This window comes from Nelumbo nucifera, chromosome 1 (genome assembly GCF_055504915.1).
Source record: "Nelumbo nucifera cultivar China Antique chromosome 1, China Antique-T2T, whole genome shotgun sequence".
Lineage (NCBI taxonomy): Eukaryota > Viridiplantae > Streptophyta > Magnoliopsida > Proteales > Nelumbonaceae > Nelumbo > Nelumbo nucifera.
This window is the reverse complement of record NC_142649.1, coordinates 176,267,572-176,295,147: the sequence shown is the minus strand read 5'-3', so window position 1 is coordinate 176,295,147 and position 27,576 is coordinate 176,267,572. Positions and strand designations below refer to the sequence as shown.

The window sequence follows — 27,576 nt, the reverse complement described above, 5'->3', positions numbered from 1 at the left end:
CCGCACTACTTCTTGCCACCACTGTTTGCTTCTTGCTCTTCCAAGTTACAAGATTGCCACCCAGGAAGGTACACTACCATGTGGTTGACCTCCTGTCTGATATAGAGCCAGCCCAATCAGCATCTGTGTACCCTACTATCTCAAGAGGTCCTCCTTTTTGGTATAACAAACCACGACCTGGAGCACCCTTTAGGTACCTAACAATTCTCAGAACAGCTTCCCAGTGAGGAACCCGGGGATGTTGCATAAACTGACTCACCACACTCACAGCAAATGATATATCTGGTCGGGTAATGGTCAGGTAGTTCAACTTTTATACCATGTGAATAAACCCTAGCTGTTTCTAGGTCAAAGTAGGGAAGAAGAAAGAAGAAAGAAAAGAGAAAGAAGAAGGAGAGGAGAAGAGTGTTCAGCCAGACTAGAAGAGAGGATGTTCAAAAGTCACTCTCCTAGCCGACCCACTTGACTTTTATTCATGAAAAAACTTGAGTTACAAGAAAGACAATTTTGTCCCTCATAGAAGATGGGACACATAACTTAAACTCAGATACAATAGACATTTCACTTTCAATAAGATACACCAGAATGACCAAAATATCCCTGACTCGAGCATTCTAACATATATATATATATATATCTGTGTGTGTGTGTGAATTAAGAGGCTTGAGCCCTTGTCATTTGCTTTAAAAATTAAGGAACTTGCCATCCATCCACCATGTTTAAGTATGACTAAAGTTGTAAAATATATTATATATAGTATTTATAAGACCCATAGTATATATATGTATATGCCATGTCACACGGTTTGAGTCGTTTGGCCCTGGTTGAACCTCTGATCTGTTAAACTCTCCCTTTTCCTATTCTTTGAACATTTTTTAAAACAGGGGCTGATTGATTAGCTAGATCAAGTCAGGAAGGCCATTTTTGAATAGTGGAAACACGCCTGTTTGGTTGGGCTGCATGTTTTATTGATTTTTTTGTCTTTCATGTGCATCCTCCCATGAACATTAATCAATCAGAATAATTAATTATACGAAGGGGGACATAAACTCTCTTAACTCCCCAGCAGAGGCATGAACCCCCACAAAGAGAAAACCAGAATTACAACTGAGCCCAAAATATAGATTCCCTGTCCACCCCTAGTTTAGCCAACTCATCAGCAAACGAATTAGCAGATCTCTTCACTCAACTGAACTTTATTTCCATGTCCTTAACTAGCCATCTGAATTTTCTCCTTTTGTTGTTGTAGTTCCATAATCCAGCCTTGTCTTCTTGCAGCCACCCTACTACCACCTCTGAATCCCCTTCAATTGCAAGCCTTTTAATGTTCATATCCTTTGCTCTTTGGGCACCTTCCAAGACTGCAAAGATCTCAGCCCTGAGAGAGTCTCCACTCCTGATTGGGCCTGAGAACAGAGCTAAAACAGTCCCATTCTCATCCCTAAATACACCCCCTATTCCTGACTGCCCAGGATTCCCTCTACTACTACCATCGAAGTTCAGCTTTATAAATCTAGAGGGGGGAGGGGTCCAAGACAGACTTAGACCCGTTTTGACCTGGGCACTGCTAGCAATCTCTCTCCAATTCCTTGGCAGATCATCCACAGTAAAATTGTGAATAGGTCCGATGATTTCAACCACTGAACTACCCTGATGTGAATCAGCTCTATCAAATTTTCAACACTTCTCTCTCTTTCAGAGAAAAATCTTGAATTCCTTTCTTGCCAAACTGACCAGCACATCGCAGCCCCTAGGCATCTCCACATAGTTCTGCCCCTTTTCAAATGCTACCTGAAAAAAGAACAAAAAAGGCTCTGTGCATCCACAGGGGGGTTCCACCCAAACCCGAAGAGAGAGAAGGCCCATTTCCAAATAGTTTTGGCAACCCGGTAAGAAATCAAAAGGTGAAAACCAGTCTCCCCATCAGCTTTACAAAGAATACACCTATGAGGGGATAATCAAGTCTTGGGTCTCTTTCTTTGAAGCAGATTACTAGTGTTGATTCTATTCAGAAATAATTCTCAACAAAAACTTCCAACTCTAGGAGGAATTGGCTTATGGGATTATCTGGCTGAGTCAAGACTTTAAAGAATGAAGCACAAGAGAAGGAACTTGAGGGGGTGGGGATCCAAATTCTAGTGTCTTCCTTAGTGGGGTCCAGGAAAACATTTTCAAGAAAACCCAGGAGAGCCAAAGTGCTGTGCAGATCTGCATCTCTAACAGCCCTTCTCAAGCCCAGGTTCCAACCAAACTCAGAAGTTGAGGAAGAAGGGACAATGAAGGAGGATATGGGCTTATTTTTAGGTCGGAGAGAGAATACAAAGACGGAAACTGGTCCTTCAAAGGGGAATTACCCACTCAGGTCTGTTCCTAGAATTTTATGAGGTTGCTTGAGTTTAAATCATACTTGATTAAAGGGGAGAAGATAGGTAATCCTCCCAGGAACATTCCTTCGTTTTTTTACCGAATGTTGTTCTTTTCTCAAAAAAAAAAAAAAAACGAAAGTTTTATTTATTCCTCTTTGATGGAACATGTGCAATGGGCAATAAATATCTTTAATATTTTTTCAGACTAAGATGAATACTACATCTAGCTTCTAAAGGAGACTTGATGTGATTCCCAAGTATGTTGGTTGATGGTGTAATGTTAGGTATATATTACTAAACTTAGAAACCACATTGGGAAGGCAGCATGTACATTAGATGTATGCTATAAGGGGCGTATTGCTATATACACCATCATTATTGTTGATTTCATATATCTGCTTTCTTTTGTTTTCAAGTTAATCAGTTTATTAACAAAAATAGAGGCATGGCATGAGTACGAAAATTCTATTTTGCAGATCATGGCTATGGTGCAAAGAGGGGAGAAACCTCCTGGCATCAAAGTAATCCATTTCTTCATTCCCTTCACAAAATGGGATTTAACTGGCTATGTTGGATTGCAACATTAATTTTGTCTTGTTTTGGTCTGGTTCCAGGAAATCAACGACCTACCTCCCAATCCAAACCAGCCACCATCAAATCCTCGTTTAGCACCTAGAATGAAGGTTTGCCTTTGGAATATTTTTAAAATTTTAACTTTAAATATTGGATGAAATTTGCCTTATTTTTGAACGAACAAGGGAATTTTGAATAGATATCAAATTTGTTTTTTGTTTTGGAATAGAATGATTAGTTCATTTCCTTTGTTTTATTGTTGTTTGCTGGACTCCAATAATCAATTCCATTTTCAAAGTTAACACGGTATTCTTGACTATCATGGTGTTTGGAACCAATGCCATTTCCTGTTGTGTTTTTTGAGAAAATGGCACTGCATTGGCATGGCATTTTCTCAGAAAATGTTTTTTTTTTTTCCTTTTATTTTTCTATTTGGTACTATTGCTGTTGCTGCCATATAGACGTTTTTCAATGCCATGTCAGCTTACCATTGCTAGCATCAGTAAAAAATGAGAAAACACCAAAAAGGGCATTTTCTCAAATCACACCTTTCCTGATTTCCAAGGCGTGGTCTGAGAAATGTTGTTTTTGGAAAAACGCATAACCAAACATCAGGAATTGTCTGAAAAATGGATTTTAGATGTGGCATACTGGTGTGACACCTTTTTTCAAATAAATGGCATTGGCTCCAAACACCAGCTATAACATCCTTTTGGGGGGTCATCAGATGATCTGTGCATCTATAAATCAATCCCCTTCTTGATACAGAGAAGACTTCCTATTATGACCTTTCAAAAGACAGATGAATTCAAGAAGATTGGAACTGAATATTGAATAGCAAGCTGAATTAAATAGAACATTTAATGAAGTAAATGGAGTCAATGAATGGTGAAATTGATGATTTTGTTGTTACAATTCCACGTGTTCAAATAACATTGGGAACTTTACTTTCAGTGGCAACCTAGTTGTACTTGTTTTTTTTCTTGTGTTTGTGGGCTCTATGCTGACCTGTATTCTATCTCGTTCGTTTCCTTGCCACCATGTTCTTCCTTTAGCAGGGGTTCACTTCTTTCTTATCATTAATGAAAGCATTCTGATTTTTATTGATTAAAAAACTAATAAGTAAATGTGTAAGTAATCAGTTGCTTTTAAATTTAATTAAGTTTTTTTTTTTTTTTTTAATTTCTGAGCAGCCATGGGAGGTTGGTCAGGCTCAGAATAGCTCTAGCTACACCCTTCAGTCCCAAACAAGCGGTGAAAACTCAAGTTACAAGGTAGAAGATAATGGTTCTGCCTCTCAGTTGAATGGTTACAGCTCAGAGCCTTGGTGGCAACGGAAAAATGTGAGAATCTCAGAAATTGAAGATGAGAATGATCAAAGGATAGCCTCATATGGCATAGTTCCTGTGGCCAATGAACGTCCTGTCCAGCGTACATGGGTTCCACCACAGCCCCCACCGGTTTCCATGCCTGAAGCTGCTGCAGCAATCCGACAACCAAAATCCATAATTCAGAAGGAGCAACCAAGTAATGACCAGGTGATGGAACGCTCCTCAGACGAAGTTGATGAGTTGCAGAGGATTACAAAACTATCAGAGTTGGGAGGTGAAGTGGATCTCAACAATAGCGGTAAGAACTTGGAGATAAGCGAGATACAAGAAGAGCAGAGTGGTATTGAAGGGAACTGAGTTGGAATCAGATATATGAGGTCTACTTGGTCAGCTAGCACTAGCAGTGGTTATCCATGCTACTAAAGATGATGTTAATAATTAGTCATTCTCATCTTGATTACCATGATGAAGATGGTAGATAATAATGTTTTACGTTTTTCTATTTCCCATGTTTGTACTGCATACTGAATACTGATTCAGTGCATGTAGCCATATTACAAGAAGGTGAGGGAAATGAAATGATAAATATTCTGCATCTCCATTACATATTGACAAAACAAGTTGTAAGTTGAAGTGGTTTGAAGGGTTAGGGAAAACTAAAAAAGACATAGAGTTAAGAAATGATTTAAGTGTTCATAATTTAACATATTTAAACAAATGGAATGGTGAAACAGGATTAGTTTAGCCGATGATGATATTGATTAATGGGTCTTGCTGTCTGTGGTGTTTAACCGGTCGGTATTTTTTTAGCGTGGTTTCACATTAGTACTATATGAACTTGAAGTCGCACTCTATTTTCTGTTTTTCTCTTTATCATGGGCTGCCAGCCAGGTAGTGATGTATGGATACGGATGGAGAGTCGGAATTCCATGCATGTCCAAGTGTCTGACTTGGCAAGATGAGAAAACATGGACTTGTAGATGTGTCATGGTAAAGTATATACATTATTAAAATAATTTATATTATTTTAAATTCTAACACTATATGCCTGTAAATAGGGAGTCAAACGATGAGAAAACATGTTGGCTTGTTGTTATCAAATAATCAAATAATGTTGAACATACAAAAAAAAGGCATTCATACCTTAGGCTGCATTTGGTTGCAATGCGAATCTGGATTAGATAAATCTTTCTTCCGGTTTGATTTTACATCTATTTGTCCGCAAACTATGAATTGCACTTTTACTTGATACAAAATTTGTTTTTTTTTTGTTTCATTTGTACTTGTTGGCACTGTAAAATTTTGCATCTTAAAAATGGGAAAATCTATGATGCGGAAAAGGTATGGTACGGGAAGAGTTAACTAATCAAAACCCCCTATGAATTGGCTACCACATTTATGATTCCAGTTGCTTGGTCAGAAGTTTTTCAGATATCATATCTTTTCTATATCATAGTTGAATCACTTAAAAATTGATGCAAAATTTGCACCACCTTTCCTTTGAGACTTGCCTCAAGTCTCTCCTATAAAACTGAGGACTACATCTGAAATCGGATTTCCTCACAAAATTGGTCCTCACAGCCCTTGCAACCATGCATTTGGGAATATCTCCCCATTAAAAATCATTCAAGTATGGAAATGTTCCCATGTGTGGCTGCAAGCACTGTGAGGTGAGTGTGAGGAGGAGATCTGAGCTTACATTATCTTTTTCCTACCTCACAGACAAATAAGACAAAGTCAAAAGCTGATGCAAAAGCAAATCAGAATTTACACTCGGCCTATTTGTAGTCTCATGCAAGACAATTTGGCAACAAGTGCCCAACTAACCTCCGTTTTCCTTTGTTTTCCCTTGTAATAAATATTCTAAGCATAAACACGAGTACATGATAACATGATCAAGTTATTACAATGAGGCAGCAAATTTATTCTTAGCCTTCTGAATAGATAATTGTTTCATTAAGAGGTTTAACATATCAAACATATCAAGATATCCAGGTAGAGTGTCACGTCAATCAGAGTTAATAACCATCTGAGCTATCTCATTCTTTGTTATGGTCAGAGAATGATTCTTTTTTGAAGAATAAGAATTAAATTCATAAAAGAAAATAGATTACAATAAGAAAGGTGATAAGAAATCACCCGAGAGAGACATTCACGAGTGGTATCAGAATAGTCTTGATGAGAGTCTGGTGATGATAGTTTGATTATCCAACTGATTGATTGTTTTTACCTCAAGACCTCCGGGGGTTCTCTTATTCTCATGTAAGAATGGCTATAGATGTTGCATCTAGAATATCCCACATTTTTTCATCAGTAATCTAGAATATCTGACATTCTTCCTCATCATGAAATTTTTTTATGTCATAGAAAATTGTAATCAACAATAGGGATCAAACCATAACAATCAACTGATTCCATCCTCTGGACATACCTCCCAATGGTTCCAGTAAGGCACGAATTAGTATTTATTGATGACAGCCATTGCCAAATTGATTTTTAATTACTTGGAGGTGGGTTGCAGTTGGCATAGAGAACTGTGACTTAAACACTAATTAAAAAAATTTGGTTTGCAGAGGCACCACCTGCCATGTGATCTCATCTTTCATGTTGTTCTAGAACAATTCACATCTGCTGCACCATCATCCTACCGGAGAATCAGCAAATATGAATTTAATTCCTTGCTAACTGCCTTGTGACCTCATATTTCATATTGTTCTGGAACAGTTCCCATCTGCTGCATCATTTTTTTTCCTGTTTGAAGTAGCTTACTGGAGAATCAGCAAATATGAACTTCACTACTAACTAAATATTCTCCATGGTTGTGATGCTTGATGGGAACTAAACCTGCTTTAACTGGGTGGATGTAGAGATCTTCAATGTAAAAATCATGTGTTTAGGAAAGCATCATTAACCTCATGCAAACCCATTAACTGGGATGTATTTGGTACATAGCCTTCCATCTTCAACCACAAAAGCATGACATCCAACGTTTCATATATCTCCTCAGATCTTGTGTGCGATTTATCAGCAACCAAGAACTCATAGGATTGACCATCTATCTTTATGGAGCTACATCCAGGAGTCTTCTTGACACCCCTGTCTCTCATCATACTTCTGACCATCCTCACATCATCCCATCTTCTCCTAGAAGCATACAGATTTGCTAGAAGGGCATAAATCCCGCTATCTTTAGGGTCCAAATCTAGAAGTTTATCTGCAGCAAGCTTACCCAACTCCACGTTCCCATGCATCTTACATGCATTAAGAAGAGCACCCCAAGCAGCTTCATCTGGCTCCATGGGCATTCTCTTTAACAACTCTTTGGCCTCTTCCACAAGTCCAACTCGTCCTAATAGGTCAATCATGCATGCATAATGTTCTGCCTTGGGTTCTATTCCATACTCTACTCTCATGTCCTCAAAATATTTCTTACCTTGGGTGACCAACCCCCCATGACTACAAGCCGATAGGACACCAACAAAAGTGATATCATCAGGCACTAATTCTAAATTCCTCATTTGCTCAAAAAGACCAAGGGCCTGGTCAGCATATCCATGAGCCGCATACCCTGCAATCATAGAATTCCAAGTCACTAAATCCTTATCTTGCATCTCATTGAAGAGTTTTGCAGCTGCATCAATATCCCCACATTTAGCGTACATATCTATAATTGCATTTGTCAGAATAACACTGGGCTGAATCCTTTTCTGACCAACATAGTGTTGGTGAATCCACCGACCAAGATCGAGGCATTCTGATTGAGCACAGGCAGAGAGAACACAAACAAGAGTACTCTCTATTGGCACCACACCCAACTCCTTCATCTCATGGAACAGTTCCAATGCTTCATTAGGTTGATTATTCTGTGAATAACCGGCAATCATTGCATTCCAAGACACCACATTCCTCTCAGGCATCTCATCAAACAATTTTCTTGCAAAATTTAGATCCCCCTGTTTTGCATAACCATTGATCATAATCGTCCATGAGAAGGCATCTCTAACTTCCATCTTTTCAAATATTTCTCTTGCAGTGTTCAAGCAACCACACTTTACATACATATCCGCCAAAGCGTTCAACAAATTTAGGTTACAATTGACCCTGTTCTTCTCTATATATTCATGAACAATTTTTCCTAGTCCAATATCCCCCATCTGTGAGCAGGCAGAGAGCACTGTAATCATAGTAACCTCATTGGGTGTAATGCCGCTCGATAGCATTGCGTAGAAGAGATTCAGAGCTTCATTGGGAAGATTTTTCTGGGCAAACCCGTCGATCATAGTGGTCCAAGAAACAACATCCCTTACAAAGCTTGTATCAAACAAAAGACGAGCAGAACTTAAAAACCCATATCTAACATATAAATGGATCAAACCATTCTGAACTAGCAAATTCGTATCAAAACCCAACTTGTTAATCAGACAATGGAGCTGCTCACCCTCAACAGCTCCAGGAGACTGCTCACAAGCCTTGAGAGCAAAGACGAAAGTCCGATTGTCCATCTCAACTTGCTCTTGGACCATCTGGCGGAACAAAGGTAAGCCCAACTTCGGAAGCTTGGCCTTACAGTAGCCCCTGATCATTGTATTCCAAATATAAGTATTGGGCTCGGCGATTTGGGAGAAGATGATCTTGGCATAGTTTATGTCGCCGAAGTCGGAGAGTGCACAGAAGGACAAGACCCGGCTTACCGGGAAAAGGTGCATAATGAGTCCAGTTCGGGTCATATGGGCTTGGATTTGCTTCAACTCTGACATCGAGTTGCAGGATTCCATGGTTAAGAGAACTGGGTTTGTGATCATCAAATTGCTGTTTATGTTCCACTTGGGTTTTTGGGCAGAGGCAGATGAAAATGATCTGAGACATTGGAAAGTTATTTGTGTTCTCTGAAGTTGTCGAAGGAGAGGAAAGAGAAGAGGAGGAGGAGTAAGAGGTTGAAGCATGAATAAAATGATACGTATTACGTAGCTTTCATGTGCAGAGAGAACTTAACAGATAACGCAGGGAAGAAGCTGGACAACAGACTATTCGAATTTTGGCGGTAGACTAGAAATTGGATCAATTGGCCCGCCGGCGCCGGATGGGTAGAAGCCTAGAAGTCTAGAACGCCCCTCTTCTCCTCTGCTCTACTATATATTCAAAAAAGCCCGGTGACGGCGAGTTCCAGAAAGCAGTTGCTTAATGTACCGGCCCCGTTCAGGCAACTCGCATTTTAGTCATTTCCCGTTTGCTTGCTTGGAAAAGGATATAGTTGCCATGTCGTGTGGAGAATACATGCAAAGCCCATTTGTAGGAGTTATAAGGAGTTTTTTGGTTATATCAACTCGTCTCACACCTTAACTAAATAGTCTTCAAACTGTTAAGATTTTAAAGTAAAAGCTCACTACGTCTTTTGAACGTCAAAACTTTCAGAAGATCTTTCGAAAAACACTTATCAAAGGGCCCTGGATTCGGAATTCATTGCATTAAGCTACGGTTGTGATGGTGTGCAATCTAACACTCCCTGCTAGCGAACATCTCGGACATTGGACTTGGTAGGTTGTGCGAACAAACTACAAGAAAAAAGTAATCAGATTCCTCGAGTTGCTCGACCCGTGGTGGGCATTTCGATGCTTAAGTCAACAAACTTGGAATATGATTGCAAAAATCAAGAGAGCTAGAGTGCTTGAGGGCTTAAAATCGCACGTACTTTGTGAGGTTGAAGGAGAGGCCTTTATATAGGAAAGTTGCCGCGAGGCTCACGAAGTGCATCCAAGATTTCCAACCCTTTTGGTTCGGAGGTGGTTTTATGCCTGGAGGTGGACTCTGTGTAAACAAGTAGTGTTTATCCAATCACGCCCAAAGCGGGTGGGGTGATAACTGGCTTTTCCGACATGGCATCGTGATCCCGGGGAAGTCGGAGACAATAGTTTTCTTAAGGAGGCGGTTGCCCAATATGTCAAGTAGGTCACTAACTGAAGTCGAGTCAAATCAGCAGAAGTAGGTCGCCTCTTACGCCAACCCGATGTCTTGCCAGGCTGTTCGCAGTTCGGCCTACCGAAATGGTGTCGAGGTCGTCAAGGTGAGCGCGAGGTGTCCGAAGCACTCTCGTGGTCTACTTATGCGGTGTTGAGATGTTGCACAACTGTCATGATATGCCACGTGTCATCACGTCATTGGAGAGCCAAATCGCCCTTCATCAATTGCCCTCACTCCCAAGTTTGATGCTGGTTCGAGGAAGGGAGTAGCTCATTACCAATCTCCGTTCCGTTGTGACTCGTCCGGTCGGTTTGCAATTTGCCTAACTTTTTCGCTCGACTCGGCTCAAGGGCAGACTAGCGCGTTTGGCAAGTTCAAATTTTAAATTGGGCGCACAATTTTATAAAATTCAAATTCACCTGCAAGCAGTGTGATCCTCTCAACCGTCGATCTTTTGTCGTGACACCTCATCCGTTGATTTTCCGCGACCATGGCTATAAATAGGGGGTCCCATTCATACTGTTTTGAGTTTTCTTACAAGAGAGTGAGGCAAGAGGTTGGAGGCAAATTCTATTGGGAGGTCGCTATTAGTTCGATGAGCTAAATCTGGTTAGGCGAAGTCAGTCTTTCTTTCCCAAAAAGTTGGTGAGTCTTTTTCCCTCTTCTTTTAGTCATGTCTTCGAGTGAGTCTAAAGGGGGGTCTTCCTACTTTGCTCGGGCCGAAGAAGGGACTTCGGCACGAGATTGGCAAGGTTCCCATACAGGGACCTCAACTCTCAGCGAGAGCTAAACCTGTTCATGGGCCAGGGTTTGGGCCTGAATTTACACTATGTCGGGCTCAGGCTTCAGGTCGGGCCCATTCAAATTTTGGCAAAAGCTAGGTTTAAGCCTCGCCCATGAACAAGTCTAGCGAGAGCCACAGTCGAGCTCCCAATTCGGTTCCACCGAGCTAAGCAAGGAAGAAGTCATTAGTTTGGTGTCTTCTTTCCACATCCTGAATGATTTCAACTGCACTTTGCCTGGCTTGGACCAATTCCCATGGAGCCATGGCCGCGGCGAAGTCTGTGCTTTTGAGGACTTAAGCTAAGTCATGAACTTCCTCCACCAGGCCGAGGTTTGTCCGCAACTCATCCTCGTTAGCTTCCTTTGTACGTCTTGGAACGCAAGGTAGGCACTTTGATCTTGGTTGGGATGATGGCTTCTGTCCCATATGTTAGGTTGAAAGGAGTCTCGCTAGTCACCATCTTGATGGTAGTTCAGTAGGCCTATAGAACAGTAGGCAGCTCATCCACCCACAAACTCTTATCTCGGGAAAGTTGGGCTTTTAGTTTGTAGAGGATTGCCCTATTGTCACTTCGGCATGGCCATTCACCTGGGGTTGGGCCACCAAGGTGAATTTCTACTAGATTTCCATCTCGGCACCCCAGTTCTAAAACTTGATGTTTTTGAATTGCTTCCCATTGTCATATATCAGTACCCTAGGGAGTCCTAATATGTAGATGATGTTCCTCCAAAAGAAATTTTGCACGTTCCAAGTTGTGATTGATACCAGCAACTCGACTTCCACCCACTTCATAAAGTAGTGCACCGCAACCACCAAGAACCTCCTCTGCCCCGTCGCAGGTGGGAAGGGACCAAGGATATCTATCCCCCACTATGCGATTGGCCATGAGCTGGTAAGGTACCTTAGGTCGACAGTCGGTTGGTGTGGTATGTTGGCATATTACTGGCAGTTGTCGCATTTCCAAACTAACTCTATTGCATCTGCCTTCATTGTGGGCTAGCAGTAGCCTTATGGTAGGGCTTTCTAGGCCAGTGCTCTACCCCCAAGTATCCTTCGTAGAGACCTTCATGGATCTCGCATAACACTTGATTTGCGTCTGTTGGATGTAAGCAACGCAAGTAGGGGAGCATGAACGACCTATGGTACAACTACTCGCCAATGATAATATAGCAAGCTGAATACTGCTTTACCCTCCGAGCTGTGTTGCATTCCACTGGGAGGGTCCCATGGTGTAGATAGTCAACAATCGGGTCTATCCAGCTCGGTTCTAAACCAAGACGAGAGCGACCTCCTCTGCCACTCTTTCTATGCTAGGTTGTGGTAGGTCTTCGATGTAGACTATCCTCTTCATAGCGTTTGTTGCACTGACCCGCTTTAAGAGCGTGTTGGTCTCAATGTTCTTAGACTTCGTAACTTGTTGTATGTACCAAGAGCAAAAATTGGGTAGGAGCTCTCTAACATTAGCTAGATAGGCCATAGGCCAACATGATGGACTCCTAGACCTCATATTGCTCGTTTACTTGATTTACCACTAGTTGTAAGTCACTGTAGACGACAAGATGTTTTGCACTGACCTCCTTTCCTAGTGACAACCCAACTATCAGGACCTCGTACTAGGCTTTACTGTTCGATGCTTGGAATGCGAATCAGAGGGCGTACTCCAATTTGACCTCGCTAGGTCCATAGAGAATTAATCTGGCACCGCTTCCTCTCTAGTTGGACATGTCATCCACATGAAGGATCCAAGGCTCTTCGTCCCAAGTCAGGATGAGTGTCACACTGGTTGAAGTCTTCGAGGTGTTGATAGGCTCTTCCCTAGGGGCCGGTGTGTTGAATGTGCACTAGATGACAAAGTCAGCTAGAACCTAGGTCTTTATTGCAAATGCGACTCAAACTGAATGTCATTTCGCTAAGATTGATCACCCACTTCGCTAGCCTCCTTGACACCTTGGGCTTTAGCAAAACTTGGCTCAAGGATCTATCGGTGAGGATGATGATGGTGTGTGCTTGGAAGTATGGGTGTAGTTTGTGGGCTGCTAGCACTAGCGAGAAGGTTAGCTTCTCAATGTTAGGGCACTTGGTCTTGGTGATGTGTAGGACCTTGTTGGCATAGTAGACAAGTTGTGACACTCTGTCCACTTTGCAGATTAAGGCCGAGATGACTACCCCGCCTTGACAACCTTTTTAGCTCATTAAACCCGAGTTGGCACTCTTTGGTCCACTCAAAGTCTTGGTTCTTTTTTATTGCTTTAAAGAATGGAAGGCACCACCCAACCAATTTGGACATAAATTGGTTTAGGGTGGCTATTTGATCTGTTAACCTTTGAACTTCTTTAATCGGCCTAGGGGGTCTCATATCTAGGATGGCCTGGACTTTATATAGGATGGCCTTGATGCCACAATGGTTCACTATGTACCCAAGGAACTTGCCCAACGTGATTCCAAAGGTGCAATTGTTCGGGTCGAGTTCCATGTTATATTTTCTTATAATATCAAAAACACAATTTAGGTAAGAAATTAAAGAGCTCAAAAACTAGGTTTTAACAACCATATCATCAACGTAAACTTCTATTTTATTTCCTATCAAATCAAAACATATTTTGCTTACAAGACACAAGTAGGTCGTCCCAACATTTTTTAAACCAAAGGGCATAACTTTGTAACAATACAAGCCCGTTTCATCTATAAAAGATGTTTTTTCCTAGTCAGTGGGATCCATTTGTATCTAGTTGTAACCAAAGTAAGAATCCATGAAGCTCAACAACTCGAACCCTGAGGCCGCATCTACCAAGCGATCTATCCTAGGGAGTGGGAAGTTGTGCTTTGGACAGGCTTTGTTAAGGCTAGTGTAGTTAACGCACATGCGTCATTTGCCATTGGCTTTCTTCACGAGCACTTGGTTTGCAATCTAGCTCGGGTATTGGATCCCTCTAATGAAGTTTGCAGTGAGGAGCTTCCCTACCTCCTCGTCTACTACCCTCCACCACTTCAGAGCGAGGTTCCCTTTCTTCTGTTGGATTGGTTTGACTAAAGGGTCAATGTTTAGCCTATGAGTTATGATAGAGATATCTATGCCGGGCATTTCTGTTGCCGAACAAGCAAAAACATCTAAATTATTAATTAAAAAACTTACCAGTTTAGAGTGCAATAGTTCCTTGAGGCGAGCTCTGATCTGTATCATCTTTGTGAGGTCGGTATCTAAGACTGGCACCATGACTGTGTCCTCCATTAGGTGATCTCTCTCATCGTTGTTCTTCAGAGGCGACTCCAAGTCAAAATCGGTGGCCTATTTACCTTTCCCTTTCAATGCTCCCACATAACACTTGCAAGACTCGAGTTGATCACCTTGCACCACACCAACTCCATGATATGTCGGAAACTTCATCGACAGATGGTAGGTCGACACCACTACTTTGAGGGCATGCAAGATTGACTGGCCCAAGATTGCATTGTAGGGCGAGGGAGTTGCGACCACTAACAAGTCATGGTCGAAGTGTAATTGGTTCGACGTTGAGCCCGTTGTCACTAGTACTCTTATTTGATTTAGAGGTCGCATTACTCCACTGAAGCTTGTCAAGGGGCATTGGCCAGGAGCAGGTGCTTCCTCTCTAGCTCTATCCACTCGAATGCTTCCAAGAAGATGATGGCTGTCGAACTGCTAGAGTCGACTAGAATCTGCTTTACCTCGAAGTCTTTTATCACTAATTTGATTACTAGGGCGTCATTATGTGCATACTAGATCCCGCGAGCATCATTCCTTGTGAAGTAGATTGCTTCCTTCACACGAGGGCTTTTTGGAGGGTTCTCGTCTTCATACACAAGCTCCTGAACTGAGTTCTTCTCGGTTGACATGTTGTAGCCTGCTACGATGGACCCACCTATGATTATGTTGATTACTCCATGGATGTGCAGCTCTATTGGTGATGGGTTTCGTGGAGGCTGGTCCCTGCTTGACTGTGGCACTTCTCTTGGCTGGTCAGTAGGTTGGTGTCGGTCTTCCTACTTAATAAATTGCTTCAAGTAACCTTGGCGGATCAACTCCTCAACTCATCCTTGAGGTTATGGCAATTCTCTGCTTCATGGCTAATGTCTTAGTGGAAGTGGCAGTATTTGTTTTGGTTTCTACTGGCAGGGTCCCCTCTCATCCGAGTTGGCCATCTGACATACTTGCCTGCCTTTATCTACATCAGGATTTCTCCCCTCTTTGCATTCAATGTAGTGCAGTTATGGTTCCGAACGGGAAGGGTGTGAGAATGTCGGCCTGAGGATCTGCTACTCCTGTAGAGGGACCTACTTCTTCTCAGCGACGACCTGCTATGTCGATTATGGGGGGACCTATTGTGTCTCGGCGACCTGCTCTTCTTCCTCTATTCCTCCTCTAACCTCTTCCATTTTCTACTCAACTCTAACCGGGATCCGAGCGCTTCCTCAGCCTTTGTGAACTTGGCTGCTTGATCAAGAAACTCTTCCATAAAGGTTAGAGGGTTCAACTCGACCTCCCAATCCAAGTCAGGGTGTTGGATGTTGTTAACTGCCATGGTGAGCTGGACGGTCGGGTCGAGGTTCGGGATCTGTAACCACTCCAAGTTGAGCCAGTTGATGTAATCCCAGAGCTTCTCGTTGGGTCCTTGGACCACGTTCAGGAGGCTGGTCGCTGACTTCAAACACCGCTTGCTCGTCACGAAGTGGGTGGTGAAGAGATAGGCAAACTTGCTCCAACTCTTGATTAAGCCCGCGACCAGTTCCGAGTACCACATCCAAGCTATGCCCCGGAAGGTGGTCGAAAAGGCCATGCAAAGGCTCGCATCATTGGCCCCGTGAAGCTGCATCAAGGCCTGGGAGCTATCAAGGTGATTAATCAGGTTGGCGGTTTTATCATAGGACTCCAGGCTGGGGGCCTTGTAATCCTTAGGCCATGGGGCCATTAGAATCTCTATGGCTAGTGGTGAAGTGTGGGTCACTGGCTGTGCTGACAAGGTGGCGATTTGACTCACTTCCTTTTCCTCTTCCTTCTTTGCCTCCTCATTGTCATTCGAGGCGAGACGGCTCTTTCCTATGTTGTGGCACGTATGTTTGTGACACCTTCTCCTGGACCCCTCAGTGGAGCTGGTTATTTTGGTCCTAGTCGACACTACAGCTTGGCTCAACTCCTCAACTTGGACCTGGCTTGGCTCATTGTGATGGTGAGGTAGATTCGGTACTTGGTTTTGGTTCTGGTTCTAGTCATCAGGTTGCTAATTCTGGTTCATATTCTGCCCGACGACCTGATGTTGTGGGTGTTGTGTTGTTATTGTTCCATCCCAACTATTGCTGCTAAACGGCCCTCCCATGTTCTCATCTACAGGTCTATCCCGTGGACAAATTGCACCAGCTCGTGAAACTGGTGGCCATCACTCCCAATAGCAATTGTAAAGGACTCGACCACTAGAAGAGGCACGTTCATAGTAGGTAGAGAGAGGTTAGGATTTGTACGACGGGGACGCCTGGTAAGGTCAGGGGCACAGTGAACTACTCGATAATGACAGAGGGGACCTTAGTGTGCATGGCGAGCTAGTCTTGCCCTCCAATGACTACTCCGTCAACGTATGCGTTGTTGATGGGGTTGTTGCTAGAAGATGCCATTGAGCTTGTAATTAGAGAGAAAGTGTGAGAATAAGGCTTTTGTGTAGTGCATTCCCACAAATGCACCAATTGATGGTGTGTGTGATCTGACTCTCCTTGTTGGCGGATAGCTCGGACGTCAGACTGGGTAGGTTGCATGGCCAATCTAAAAGAAAGAAGTAATCAAAGTGTCCGAGTTGCTGGACCCGGGGTGGGCACTCCGATACTTAAGTCAGCGAACTTGGAATGTGATTGCAAATAGCAAGAGAGCTAGAGTGATTGAGAGCTTAAAATTGTGCGTACCTTGTGAGGTTAAAGGAGAGGCCTTTATATAGGCAAGCTTTCGTAAGGCTTGCAAAGCCCGCCTGAGATCTTCGACACATCTAGTTCAGAGGTGGTTTCACGCCTGGAGGTGAATTCCTTGTAAGCGGGTAATGCTTATCCAGTCGGGCCCAAAGCAGGCGGGGTGATAATCGGCTCTTCTGACGTGGTGTCGTGATCCTGGGGAAGTTGGAGACAATAGTCTGCTTAAGGAGGAGATCACCCGGCACATCAGGCAGGTCGCTAATCGAAGTCAGGTCAGATTGGCATAAGCAGGTCGCCTCTTATGCCATCTTGATGTCTTGCCAGGCCATTCATAGTTTGGCCTACCGAAGTGGTGCTGAGGTCATCAAGGCGGGCGCTAAGTGTTCGAAGCGCTTTCCATGTCTGCTTACGTGGTGCTAAGATGTTGTATGACTGTTATGATATGCCACGTGTCATCACGTCATTGGAGGGCCAAATCGCCCCTCAACAGGTTGCATTCAAACCCAACCCAACTAGACTTGTTCACAAACTCAGACCTAGCTCGACCATCATGCTTAGATCTTGAGCCTAAACCTAATCCTATGTAAAGCCCAAAGTTGGATCTAGATAGAAAATTTATAATATATTATATAATATTCTATATATATTCTATATAAAATATTAAATAATGTTTTTTTGCTACTAACAATATTATTATATAATATAATATTGTTGGGTTAGATACGGGCTCAGGCTTAGTATTTGGTAGCTTGAACCCAAACCCACAAGTTTAAAAATTTGTCCAAGCCTAATACGGAACAATCCAGGTGAGTCCATTGGATCATCAAACCTATGAATAGGTCTAATCCCAGGGAAGCAAGAGTTCTAAATAGGGGTGTCAATAGTATTCGAAAATCCGATCTTGAATTCGAGATTCAATATAATCATATCAAATTCGGATAATTTGAATATCATATGGTCGAATTCGAATATTTAAATGTTTTATATAATTTATATATATAATAATTAAATTATATAAAGAATTTATATATTTATATACTTTTATATAAAAAATATTTGTTTTATATACTTATTAGTTATCTAAAATAATTAATTGGTCAAATTCAAATCGAATCGAATATTGAATTTTCTAATCATATTTGAATTTGGATATTACTTGATTCGATTCAAATTCGGTCTATTTACACCCCTAGTTCTAAAGACCCAAGCCTGAAATGGACTTTCCCATCCCATAATTATTAGCCCAATACAGATCCACAATGAATTAGAACTATGGAGCCTCCTACCTATTGGGAAAGTTATTTACCCACATGGGAGATGGGTATCACTTACACAAGAAAATAAACTTTTCTCAGTCCCCACATAATTTTGAAAAAAGAACATGGGTTTCTTGGTCACTAGGATTGTGAATCCCATTGACCAACTTTCCTCCTTCTCAAAATCCCAAAAACGAACGCCCCCTTAGGGTAAACTTTAACTCCCTTTCCTATTTCAATTGAAGGTGATTCTTTTTTTTTTCTGTTATTTCATACCACGAGGAAGTCTGAAGTGTCATTGAGAATGAAGACCTTTATCAAAGAATGTTGGAAGTCTAGTAAGTTGTTTGACTATAGAGTGACACACCATCATGTTTTTCGTGAAGCCAATCGAGTAGCAGATTGGGTGGCACGGGAAGCTTTTTCCTCTTTGCATGCTCTTCTTTTCTTTCTTTAGGCTGTGTTAGGTTGCAGAGCAATTTTATTTGCACTAGTACAAATGTATGGGAGTGCAAATGAAAATAATGCAAATTTTGGGTTAATTTTATTTTGGGTTTTACTTTATTTTGCTTCAGGTCTTATTTTACTTCATTTTATTGCAATTGAATAAAATAAAGTAAATTTTGAAATAAAAAAAAAAAAAATCATAATTTGCGCCAAAATCATTTACATTACCATAGTTTTGCAACAATGCAAATAAATTCGCATTGCAACCAAACACAACCTTAGTGCTAATTTGCCCTTTTTTTCGTTAACTTCCATATTGACGTTGTGAAAGTCATATATGATAAGTGAAAAAGCTCATACAAATGTCTGTATTCAAATAATAAAAACCCTTTTGGAGGGAAAAATGTTTAAAAGGGTAAGTACGAAATTTTAAAAGATTTAAAAGGTCACATGATGCATGCATGACCATTTTCCGACCATTCTCTCCATGCAAGGCTAACAAAAGAGGTTAATTGATATACATGTTAAAGTTTTGGAAGGTGATGAAGGGGAATTTGGTCCGACCTCGTAACCAAGAGACACATGGACGTGACTCACCATATATGACAACTCGACATGATCAGATCGGCACGTGGACATGACTCAACACCGGTGACAGCTCAGCGTAAATCAACTTGCTACGAAGCGATCTCGGATGCACTAACACCCCGAATTAAAGTCACATTGGGCTAAGATCGTCCCAGTACCAGATCACGACCAGGATAACGGGACCAAGTTCGTCACAGGTCAAGCCCGGGTAGGTGACTCACCTCGAGCTCGAAGGCACTTCAGCATTCATGACAAGGGTAGACTTGAGCGTGAGCTCGTTACCAATAAACTCGCTATCAAGCAGCTCGCCTACCATTCGGGCCTCCGCTTGGCAACCTCGAGGAACACACCTCCGTACTTTGTATCCCATCAGGACTGTACTTGTAACGGTAACATTATCTCACCATCTCCCCGTTCTGACGGGAAGCAATAGTGTTACCATTCGGCGGCATTTCATCCACCTAACGCGCCGCATCAGGTCCCATCACTGCAGGGATCCAATGACCGTTCCACCTACCCACCTGGGCTACACTATATAGAGACACCGCTCCCCCCCCCCCCCAGGGGCGAGGGTACATTCTATTATCTATTGATTGTGTGTAATCTTTGCTCTCTAGCTCTGTCACGGTTATCATCTTCAAACTCTCTACTATCATTGTGTTCTAACTTAGCCATCGGAGTATCCTCGCCGGGTGAGCCACCCTGGGATCTCTGACTCTTCTCTTTCAGGAACCTAGTCCCCGTCGTTGCTGGCAGCCACATCAGCATCGAGACTGAGGAAGAGATGAACCAGCGAACAAAGACCCAGTAGAAAAAAGGAGGGAGGACCACAGCTCGCACAACGATGGCGACAAGAGGAAGAAAAGCAAGTCCCCAACCAGGGGAGGGAACATGTCAGATTTTCATCCCCGAGCTCCCCTGGTTGAAAGACCGAGCTTCACACCCCTCAACGCGAAGCGAGGGGAAATTCTCATGGCAATCAAGGATGCCTCCTTTGTAAAGTGGCCGCCCCGGTTGAGAAGCAATTTGGCCCACAGAAATAAAAATGTATATTGTCATTTTCACAGAGACCACGGTCATAGCACCGAAAACTGTAAAAACCTCTGCGACGAGATTGAGGAGCTCATCTGTCGCGGGTACCTGAGAAACTTTGTATAGAAAAGTAATAAAGGCCAGACAAACCAACGATGGGAGCAGAAGAAAGACGCTCCCGAGTCCAGCAACAGGCCAAGTGAACAGAGGCAACTGCTCAAAGAAAGACCAGTTCGTGGGATAATCAACACGATCACCGATGGGTCGGTCGTCGCGGATTGTTCCACAGCGGCGGGAAAAACTTCAACTCGCGAGTTAGAGCGTGAAAAGCAGAACCCTCCAAAGCGGCTGCGACCTGAGGACCCTATATTCTTCACCGAAGACGACGCGCGCGGGATCCAGTACCCCCACGATGACGCACTGGTCATAAGAATGAAGATCAACGACTTCGAAGTCATGCACATCCTGGTAGATTTAGGGAGTTCGGCTGACATCCTGTTCAAAGGCACCTTCGACAAGCTACAACTCCGGGAAAGTGACCTCCAGCCCGCCAGCACTGCTCTAGTGGGCTTCAGCGGAGAAGAAGTCAGGCCCCTCGGGCGAATTTCTTTACCCATGGAGGTTGGCACATTGCCCAACATCGTGAGATTTGAACATACCTTCCTAGTAGTCGCAACGCCTTCCCCATACAACGCCATCGTAGGACGACCCATCACTCACGTGCTTTGCGTAGTGGTATCTACTTACTACCTGGCCATGAAGTTCCCCACGGACTTCAGGGTAGGGGTGGCTCGGGGCGACCAGCTCGAATCCCGGAAGTGTTACGTTGCCGCTCTAAATGGAAAGGCCAAGCTGGTAGATGACCTCGAGTTAGAACGACCTATGGAGTACTTCGAGGAGCAAGCTACGCCAACCGAAGGAACGATCCACATCCCGACCTCGGCGGAAGATCCAACCAGAACTCTCTAGATCGGAGCCTCGATCGAAGAGCCTATCCGCTCTCGACTTGTAAGATTCTTACTTAAAAATTTAGATGTGTTTGCCTGGTCTGCGGATGAAATGCCCTGTATAGATGCTAAGGTTATAACTCACCGGTTGAACACTGATCCTTTAGTCAGGGCAGTTAGACAAAAAAAGCGCAACCTAGCCCTGGAGCGCTGGAAGGTAGTCGATGAGGAGGTCGGGAAACTCCTCGCAGCCGATTTCATCAGGGAGGTCCACTACCCGAGCTGGGTGGCTAACCCCGTTCTGGTAAAACAGGCCAACGGTAAATGGCGCTTGTGCGTCGATTACACTAACCTGAATCGAGCTTGCCCGAAGGATTGTTTCCCTCTCCCTAAGATCGACCGTTTAGTGGATGCAACTTCAGGGCACGGGTTGCTGAGTTTTCTGGACACATACTCGGGCTATAACCAGATCAAGATGGACCCCACCGACGAAGAAAAAACAACATTCATAACCGAGCTAGGACTGTAATGCTACAAGGTTATGCCCTTTGGACTGAAAAATGTCGGGGCAACCTTTCAAAGACTTGTCAACAAACTTTTTGAGCCGTTGATCGGTGACAAGGTTGAATGCTATGTAGACGACATGGTCGTCAAAACCCAATTTTCAGACTGTTTAATAAGCGACTTACAATGTGTTTTTGAAATTCTGTGCAAGTATAGTATGAAGTTAAACCCTAGTAAGTGTGTCTTTGGTGTCACATCGGGAAAATTCCTGGGTTACATAGTTAACCGGCATGGAATCGAGGCAAACCCCAAAAAAATCAAGGCTATCCTAGAAATGAAGCCACCTCGCAAGTTTAAAGAGGTTCAAAGGCTGATGGCCGCATGGCTGCCTTAAGCCGCTTCATGCCCAAGTCGGCGGACCGCTGCCTACCCTTTTTTAAGGCAATCAAGAAAAGTAAAGATTTCGAATGGACTAAAGAGTGTTAGCTCGCCTTCGATGAGCTTAAGAAGTACCTACTTAGTATCCCGGTCCTGACCCGACCCGAGGAGGGTGACATTTTAAAGTTGTACTTCTCCATGAGTGATGAGATGGTCAGCTCGGTACTGATAAAAGAAGTAGATCGGGTCCAACGACCTATCTACTATGTGAGTAAAGTTTTGCAGGATGCAAAAACCAGGTACCCAGAGAACGAGAAGCTGGCGTACGCACTGGTCACGGCGGCCCAGAAGCTCTGCCCGTATTTCCAAGCCCACACCATCATAGTCCTCACAAACAAACCTCTGACGCAAGTCTTACTCAAGCCCGAGGTATCTGGCAGACTGACGAAGTGGGCCATCGAGCTCAGCGAATACAACCTTACGAGCCTTGGACATCAATTAAGGCCCAAGCCTTAGCCGACTTCTTGGCAGAATGTACCTTCACCACCACAGCCCCCGAACTGGCAGAGCTTGAACGCGAAGAGGCGGCCTCAACTGATATGGCACCAATCCTGGTTAAAGCAAGGCCAACTTGGGACGAGGAGCCCTGGATCCTCCATGTAGACGGCTCGTCCAATCAACAAGGAAGCGGAGCAGGCGTTGTTCTACACGGACCAAGCGAGGTGAAACTGGAGTATGCACTTCAGTTCAAGTTTGCAACATCCAATAACGAAGCAGAGTATGAAGCACTAGTAGCCGGGCTCGCATTGGCGAAAAAGGTACAAGCGAAACACATCATCATTTGCAGCGATTCCCAGCTCGTGGTCAACCAGGTTACTGGCGATTACGAAGCTCGCGACCCCACCATTGCTGCTTATTTAGCCAAGGTCAGGGAAATTCTACAAATCTTCCACTCACACTTCATCAGGCAGATTCCAAGGTCCGAGAACACTGAGGTCGACGCCCTGTCCTGTTTAGCCAGCACGAGCAGCAACACCATGAGGACTGTGCACATAGAGAACCTGCCTTGGCCCAGCATTCTCGGGGGGGGGGGGGGGGGGGGGGGGGGGGGGGGGGGGGGGGCAGAAGAGGTCGCTCTTGTTGCAGAAACAGAGTTGAGTTAGATTGACCCACTCGCGAACTACCTGCTTCACGAAACCCGACCTGCAGATCGCAACACAGCCAAAAGAGTAGAATGACAGGCAACCAAGTACATCATGATAAACGGACGGTTGTACCTAAGATCCTACATGCTCCCTTACTTGCGTTGTTTGCGACCTTCAGAGGCTGAGCTCGTCCTCCACAACATCCATGAAGGCCTGTGTGGTGGACACTTAGGGGGCAGGGCTCTCGCCTAGAAAGCACTGCGGAAAGGATACTACTGGCCCACGATGATGGCGGACACACTCGAGCTCGTCAAGAAATGCGACAAATGTCAGAGGTACGCCAACATCCATCACCAACCTACTGTCGACCTGAAGTACCTCACCAGCCTGTGGCCCTTCACACAGTGGGGGATCAACATCCTTGGACCATTCCTGCCAGCGACAAGACAGAGGAAATTCTTAGTAGTAGCAGTGGATTACTTTACGAAGTGGGTAGAAGCGGAACCCCTGGCAACAATCACAGCTCGAACTATACAAAATTTCTTTTGGAAGAGCATAGTATGTCGTTTCGGACTGCCTCGAGTGCTCATTTCCAACAATGGTAAGCAGTTCGAAGATATCATGTTCCAGAACGGGTGTGTTGAGATGGAGATACAACAGAACTTCACTTCAGTAGCACACCCCCAGGCGAACGGGCAGACATAAGTCATGAATAGAGCCATACTCCATGGACTGAAAGCTCGCTTGTCCTGAGCTAAGGGGCTATGGGTAGAAGAGCTGCCCAGCGTTCTATGGGCTTACCGAACTACCGCCAAGACAGCTACAGGAGAAACCCCCTTCAACCTCACCTATAGCACGAAAGCAGTAATCCCAGCCGAGATCGAGGTACCCACATTACGCCTGGAAGCCTACAACGAAGGAAACGATGACGAGCTCCGCACCAACCTCGACCTGGTATAAGAAGTATGGGATCTCGCGTATATCCGAACTGCATCCTACCAGCAAAGAGTAGCTTGGTATTATAACGCCCGAGTCAGGAAGTGACACTTTCGCGTTGGAGACCTGGTCCTCCAAAAAGTTATGGTGCCCGAATCCGGTATAGGTAAGCTCGGACCAAACTGGGAAGGTCCCTACCGAGTAAAGCGGATACTCGGGGAAGGTACGTACGAGCTTTAAACCCTAGAAGAAGAGCAAGTACCTCGGGCATGGAACATCAGCAACCTGAGACGATACTACCTCTAATTACGAATTGAAAAGGCACCAGCATCAAAAACAAGTAAGCAAATTCGAACTCTTAGATTATGATTTTTAGCTTGCAATCTACTATAAGAGTATTAACTTATCCATCGAAGTGACCTCACCGGGATAGCACCCCGGGTCCTCTGACATCTAGTTCCCTACAGGTCTCCAAGGAGCGGACTACGGGTCCCTCCCAAAGCCTAAGGGCCATAAGAAGACCAAGTTGCCACTTCGGCATGGGAGAAGCTCAAGAGCGGACTACGGGTCCCTCCCAAAGCCTAAGGGCCATAAGAAGACCCAGTTGCCACTTCGGCATGGAAGAAGCTCAGGAGTGGACTACGGGTCCCTCCCAAAGCCTAAGGGCTATAAGAAGACCTAATCGCCACTTCGGCATGGGATAAGCTTAGGAGCGGACTACGGGTCCCTCCCAAAGCCTAAGAGCCAAAAATACCGAACTAGCAAGGACCTAGGCACTACATAAGACCTGGTTACCTCACTAGCACAAGCAAGCTCCTAAATACCTAAGGTAAAGACAGCTCGGGTATAAAACCCTACGATGTCTATTCCACCCTGGATACCCTTACTCGTTGCCGTGCTCGATAACCCAATAGTTCGGGGTAACCTGCGCCGTCCGGAGTATCACTATCGGTTATCCTTGTTTGTTGCTAGCTCGGTAGCTCGACAGTTCGATAACCTATACATTAAAAAATTGCCCAGCTCGGAACTCACTCACATTTTGAATCACTTGGCACTCAGGATTACTTAGAAAAATGTATATATTTCATTGGCCTAAAGGGGAAAGTACAAGAATTTTACTAAAATCTGAGCTCAACGGCTCGGGAGAGCACATCCACAGTCCGAAAAGAAAGAGAAAGAGAACAAGCCATCATGCAGAAGGGTCCGCCACTTCGACTTCAATGTCACTTTCCTCCCCGGGGGAGTCGGGCTCCTCCTCCTCTGCCGCCTTAGCCACCTCGGGGTCCAAGCCTCTCATCATAATCCTACCAAGGTCGAGATCAAGGAACTCCTGCCGAACTAGATGCCGGCACAGCTTGAACCCAGAGCGATAGGAGCTCGAGCTGTATTCGACCTGTAGAGCCTCGAACTCCGGGGACTCCTTGAAGCTTTCAATAGCCTTCTTCCTTTCATCTGCAACAGTGGCCTCAAAGACTTCGACCCGCTCTCTAATCATGGCCTCGAGGTTCGTGACCTCCCGCTGAAGCCTCTCTTTCTTCACAGTTAGCAAGGAGATTTGCCCCTCCTTATTCAGGATCAGCTCTTTTTGAGCCTCGGCCCCCTTCTTGGCTCTAAGAACCTCACCCTGAGTCAGGTCCATCTCGCGGTGGAGCTTTTGCGACTTCGCCCTGGCATCAATAGCTTCCTTTATGCGGATCGCCGCTTGACAGGCCAGTGCGTGACCAGCCATATTAGCCTACCAAGAGAAGACTAAGGTCAACAAAAAAGGAAAAAAAAAGGAAAGAAAAGAAAGAGGAAGCGAAGTACTTACCACCATACAGTGGCTGGCAACTAGTTCTAAGAGACTGCCCAGAGACATCTCAGCCCACTTCGAGACTTCATCTTGGAAGATGGCACCCCGACTCTTGCACATGGCCAGAACGTGGTCCATAATGCTCTCCTTCACCTGCGGAAGGTAACCCTCTAGAGTAGCCTTCGCCCCCACAGGCGCGGACGAGCTCTCTGGATTGTAGGGACAAGCTCCCTCATGTTGAGCCTCCCCCGAAACCTCCTCAAGAGAAGCAGGTCAAACCTCTTCTGGGAGAGGCTCTGCGAAGACAGGCTCAGTGAAGATGGGCTCCACGATCAAGACCTCGGGAGAAGAACTGGCCTCCTGGTGTGGCCTCTTCGCCCTCTTCTTCTTCTAAGAGCTCCTTAGAAGACTTTCTGCATTAACCGTCATGTTAACTGCAAAAAATAAGAAGCAAGATTAGCCACGAACTAATAAAAAAAAAGGGAGAGCAAAAACCCAAGGCGACCTACCAAGACTCAAGCTGGCCTGCATGAGCTTGTCTTCGGCAAGATAGTCCAAGCAAAGGAAGCCGAGCTCCTCCCAAGAGTTGAGCATCTCCCTTGTTCTCAGGCCCAGTCTAACACCAGGAACCTGAATTGCCGGCCTCCAATGGGTTGGGAAAGGCCATCCCTCGGGGTTATGGACCATGAAGTAATCTCGCTTCCAGGCCGAGATCTTATTGGGGAGTTTGTGTAATAACTTATAGCCTGGACGGGGAGACAAGTAATAGGTTCTCCTGTGCTCGGGAAGAACACAGGAAGAGTTTTTCTTGAATGACAGAATGGTAGAAAAGGTGTCAAGGTCGAGAGGAAGACAATACTCATGAAAGAGTGAAATGGTCCCTACTACGTTATGGACAGAGTTCGGGTGTAACTGGTCTATGGTAATGTCAAAGGACTTCAGGACCTCCACAATCAAAGGGTGCAAAGGACGACAGAGACCAGCCACAAACTGCTCTTCAAAGATCACGATCTCATTGTTATCGTGTTCCCAAGGGAAGTTGCCTGAAGGGAGATTGTAAGAAAACTCCCTCAGGAGGTTGTACTGGCGAACCAAGGCCTGAAGCCAGCCCAAAGTCATTGTCGAAGGGCCAAAGTGGTCACGCACCCGACCTTGGTGAGAAGTGGATGCCAGACTACCCGAAGTCTCTCATGCCTCCCGAGGTGCCTAAACCTCAGGAGGGCCGCGGGCAGCCTCTGAGCTCGGGGTATCCTTGTTTTGGCTACCAACCTGGGCCGAGGTACCCTCCTCGGCCTCATCAAGAAGGCTATCGAAACCAAAAGAAGACATGGAATTAAATGGAACTGAACGAAACCGACAGGAAAAGCGAAGGGAGACTCACCAAAGAGAAATGACTAAACTAGGAGAGGATGGCAAACTAGAAAACCCGAGCTAAAGAAGCCAAGCGCGACCTCAGATCGAAGACTAGTAAGCTTGTGGCGAAGAAAACGAGTCTCGGATCCTCCTATTTATAGCCACTGTACCGAAGAAGCAACGATCAAGATCAAAACAATCCAACAGCTCCTAAGAAAACCGGTTGCACGACCATCGAGATCGAAATCAGTTTAGCGCATTTTTTGGCATCTGTAAAGT

At 44.5% G+C, this 27,576-nt stretch overlaps 1 protein-coding gene and 1 pseudogene across 5 annotated transcripts in view; one reads left to right on the top strand and one right to left on the bottom strand.

Annotated features, from left to right (window-relative positions):
* Positions 1 to 4,871, top strand: part of PEX14 (peroxin 14) — a 48,839-nt gene extending 43,968 nt beyond the window's left edge. For 2 of the 4 annotated variants that reach the window (XM_088895374.1, XM_010244813.3), the window contains exons 11-13: positions 2,843 to 2,887; positions 2,981 to 3,049; positions 4,133 to 4,871. In XM_088895374.1, coding sequence (XP_088751500.1) covers positions 2,843 to 2,887; positions 2,981 to 3,049; positions 4,133 to 4,627 — 609 coding nt within the window. In that variant the 3' untranslated portion in view covers positions 4,628 to 4,871. The remainder of the gene's footprint in view (positions 1 to 2,842; positions 2,888 to 2,980; positions 3,050 to 4,132) is intronic. The other 2 variants (XM_088895375.1, XM_088895376.1) reach the window with 2 other exon arrangements.
* A 1,742-nt stretch (positions 4,872 to 6,613) lies between these two features.
* LOC104587272 (pentatricopeptide repeat-containing protein At2g22410, mitochondrial pseudogene) lies at positions 6,614 to 9,555 on the bottom strand (annotated as a pseudogene). Its single transcript, XR_016085489.1, has one exon. The product of XR_016085489.1 is annotated as a pentatricopeptide repeat-containing protein At2g22410, mitochondrial pseudogene (transcript).
* Positions 9,556 to 27,576: the final 18,021 nt, after the last annotated feature.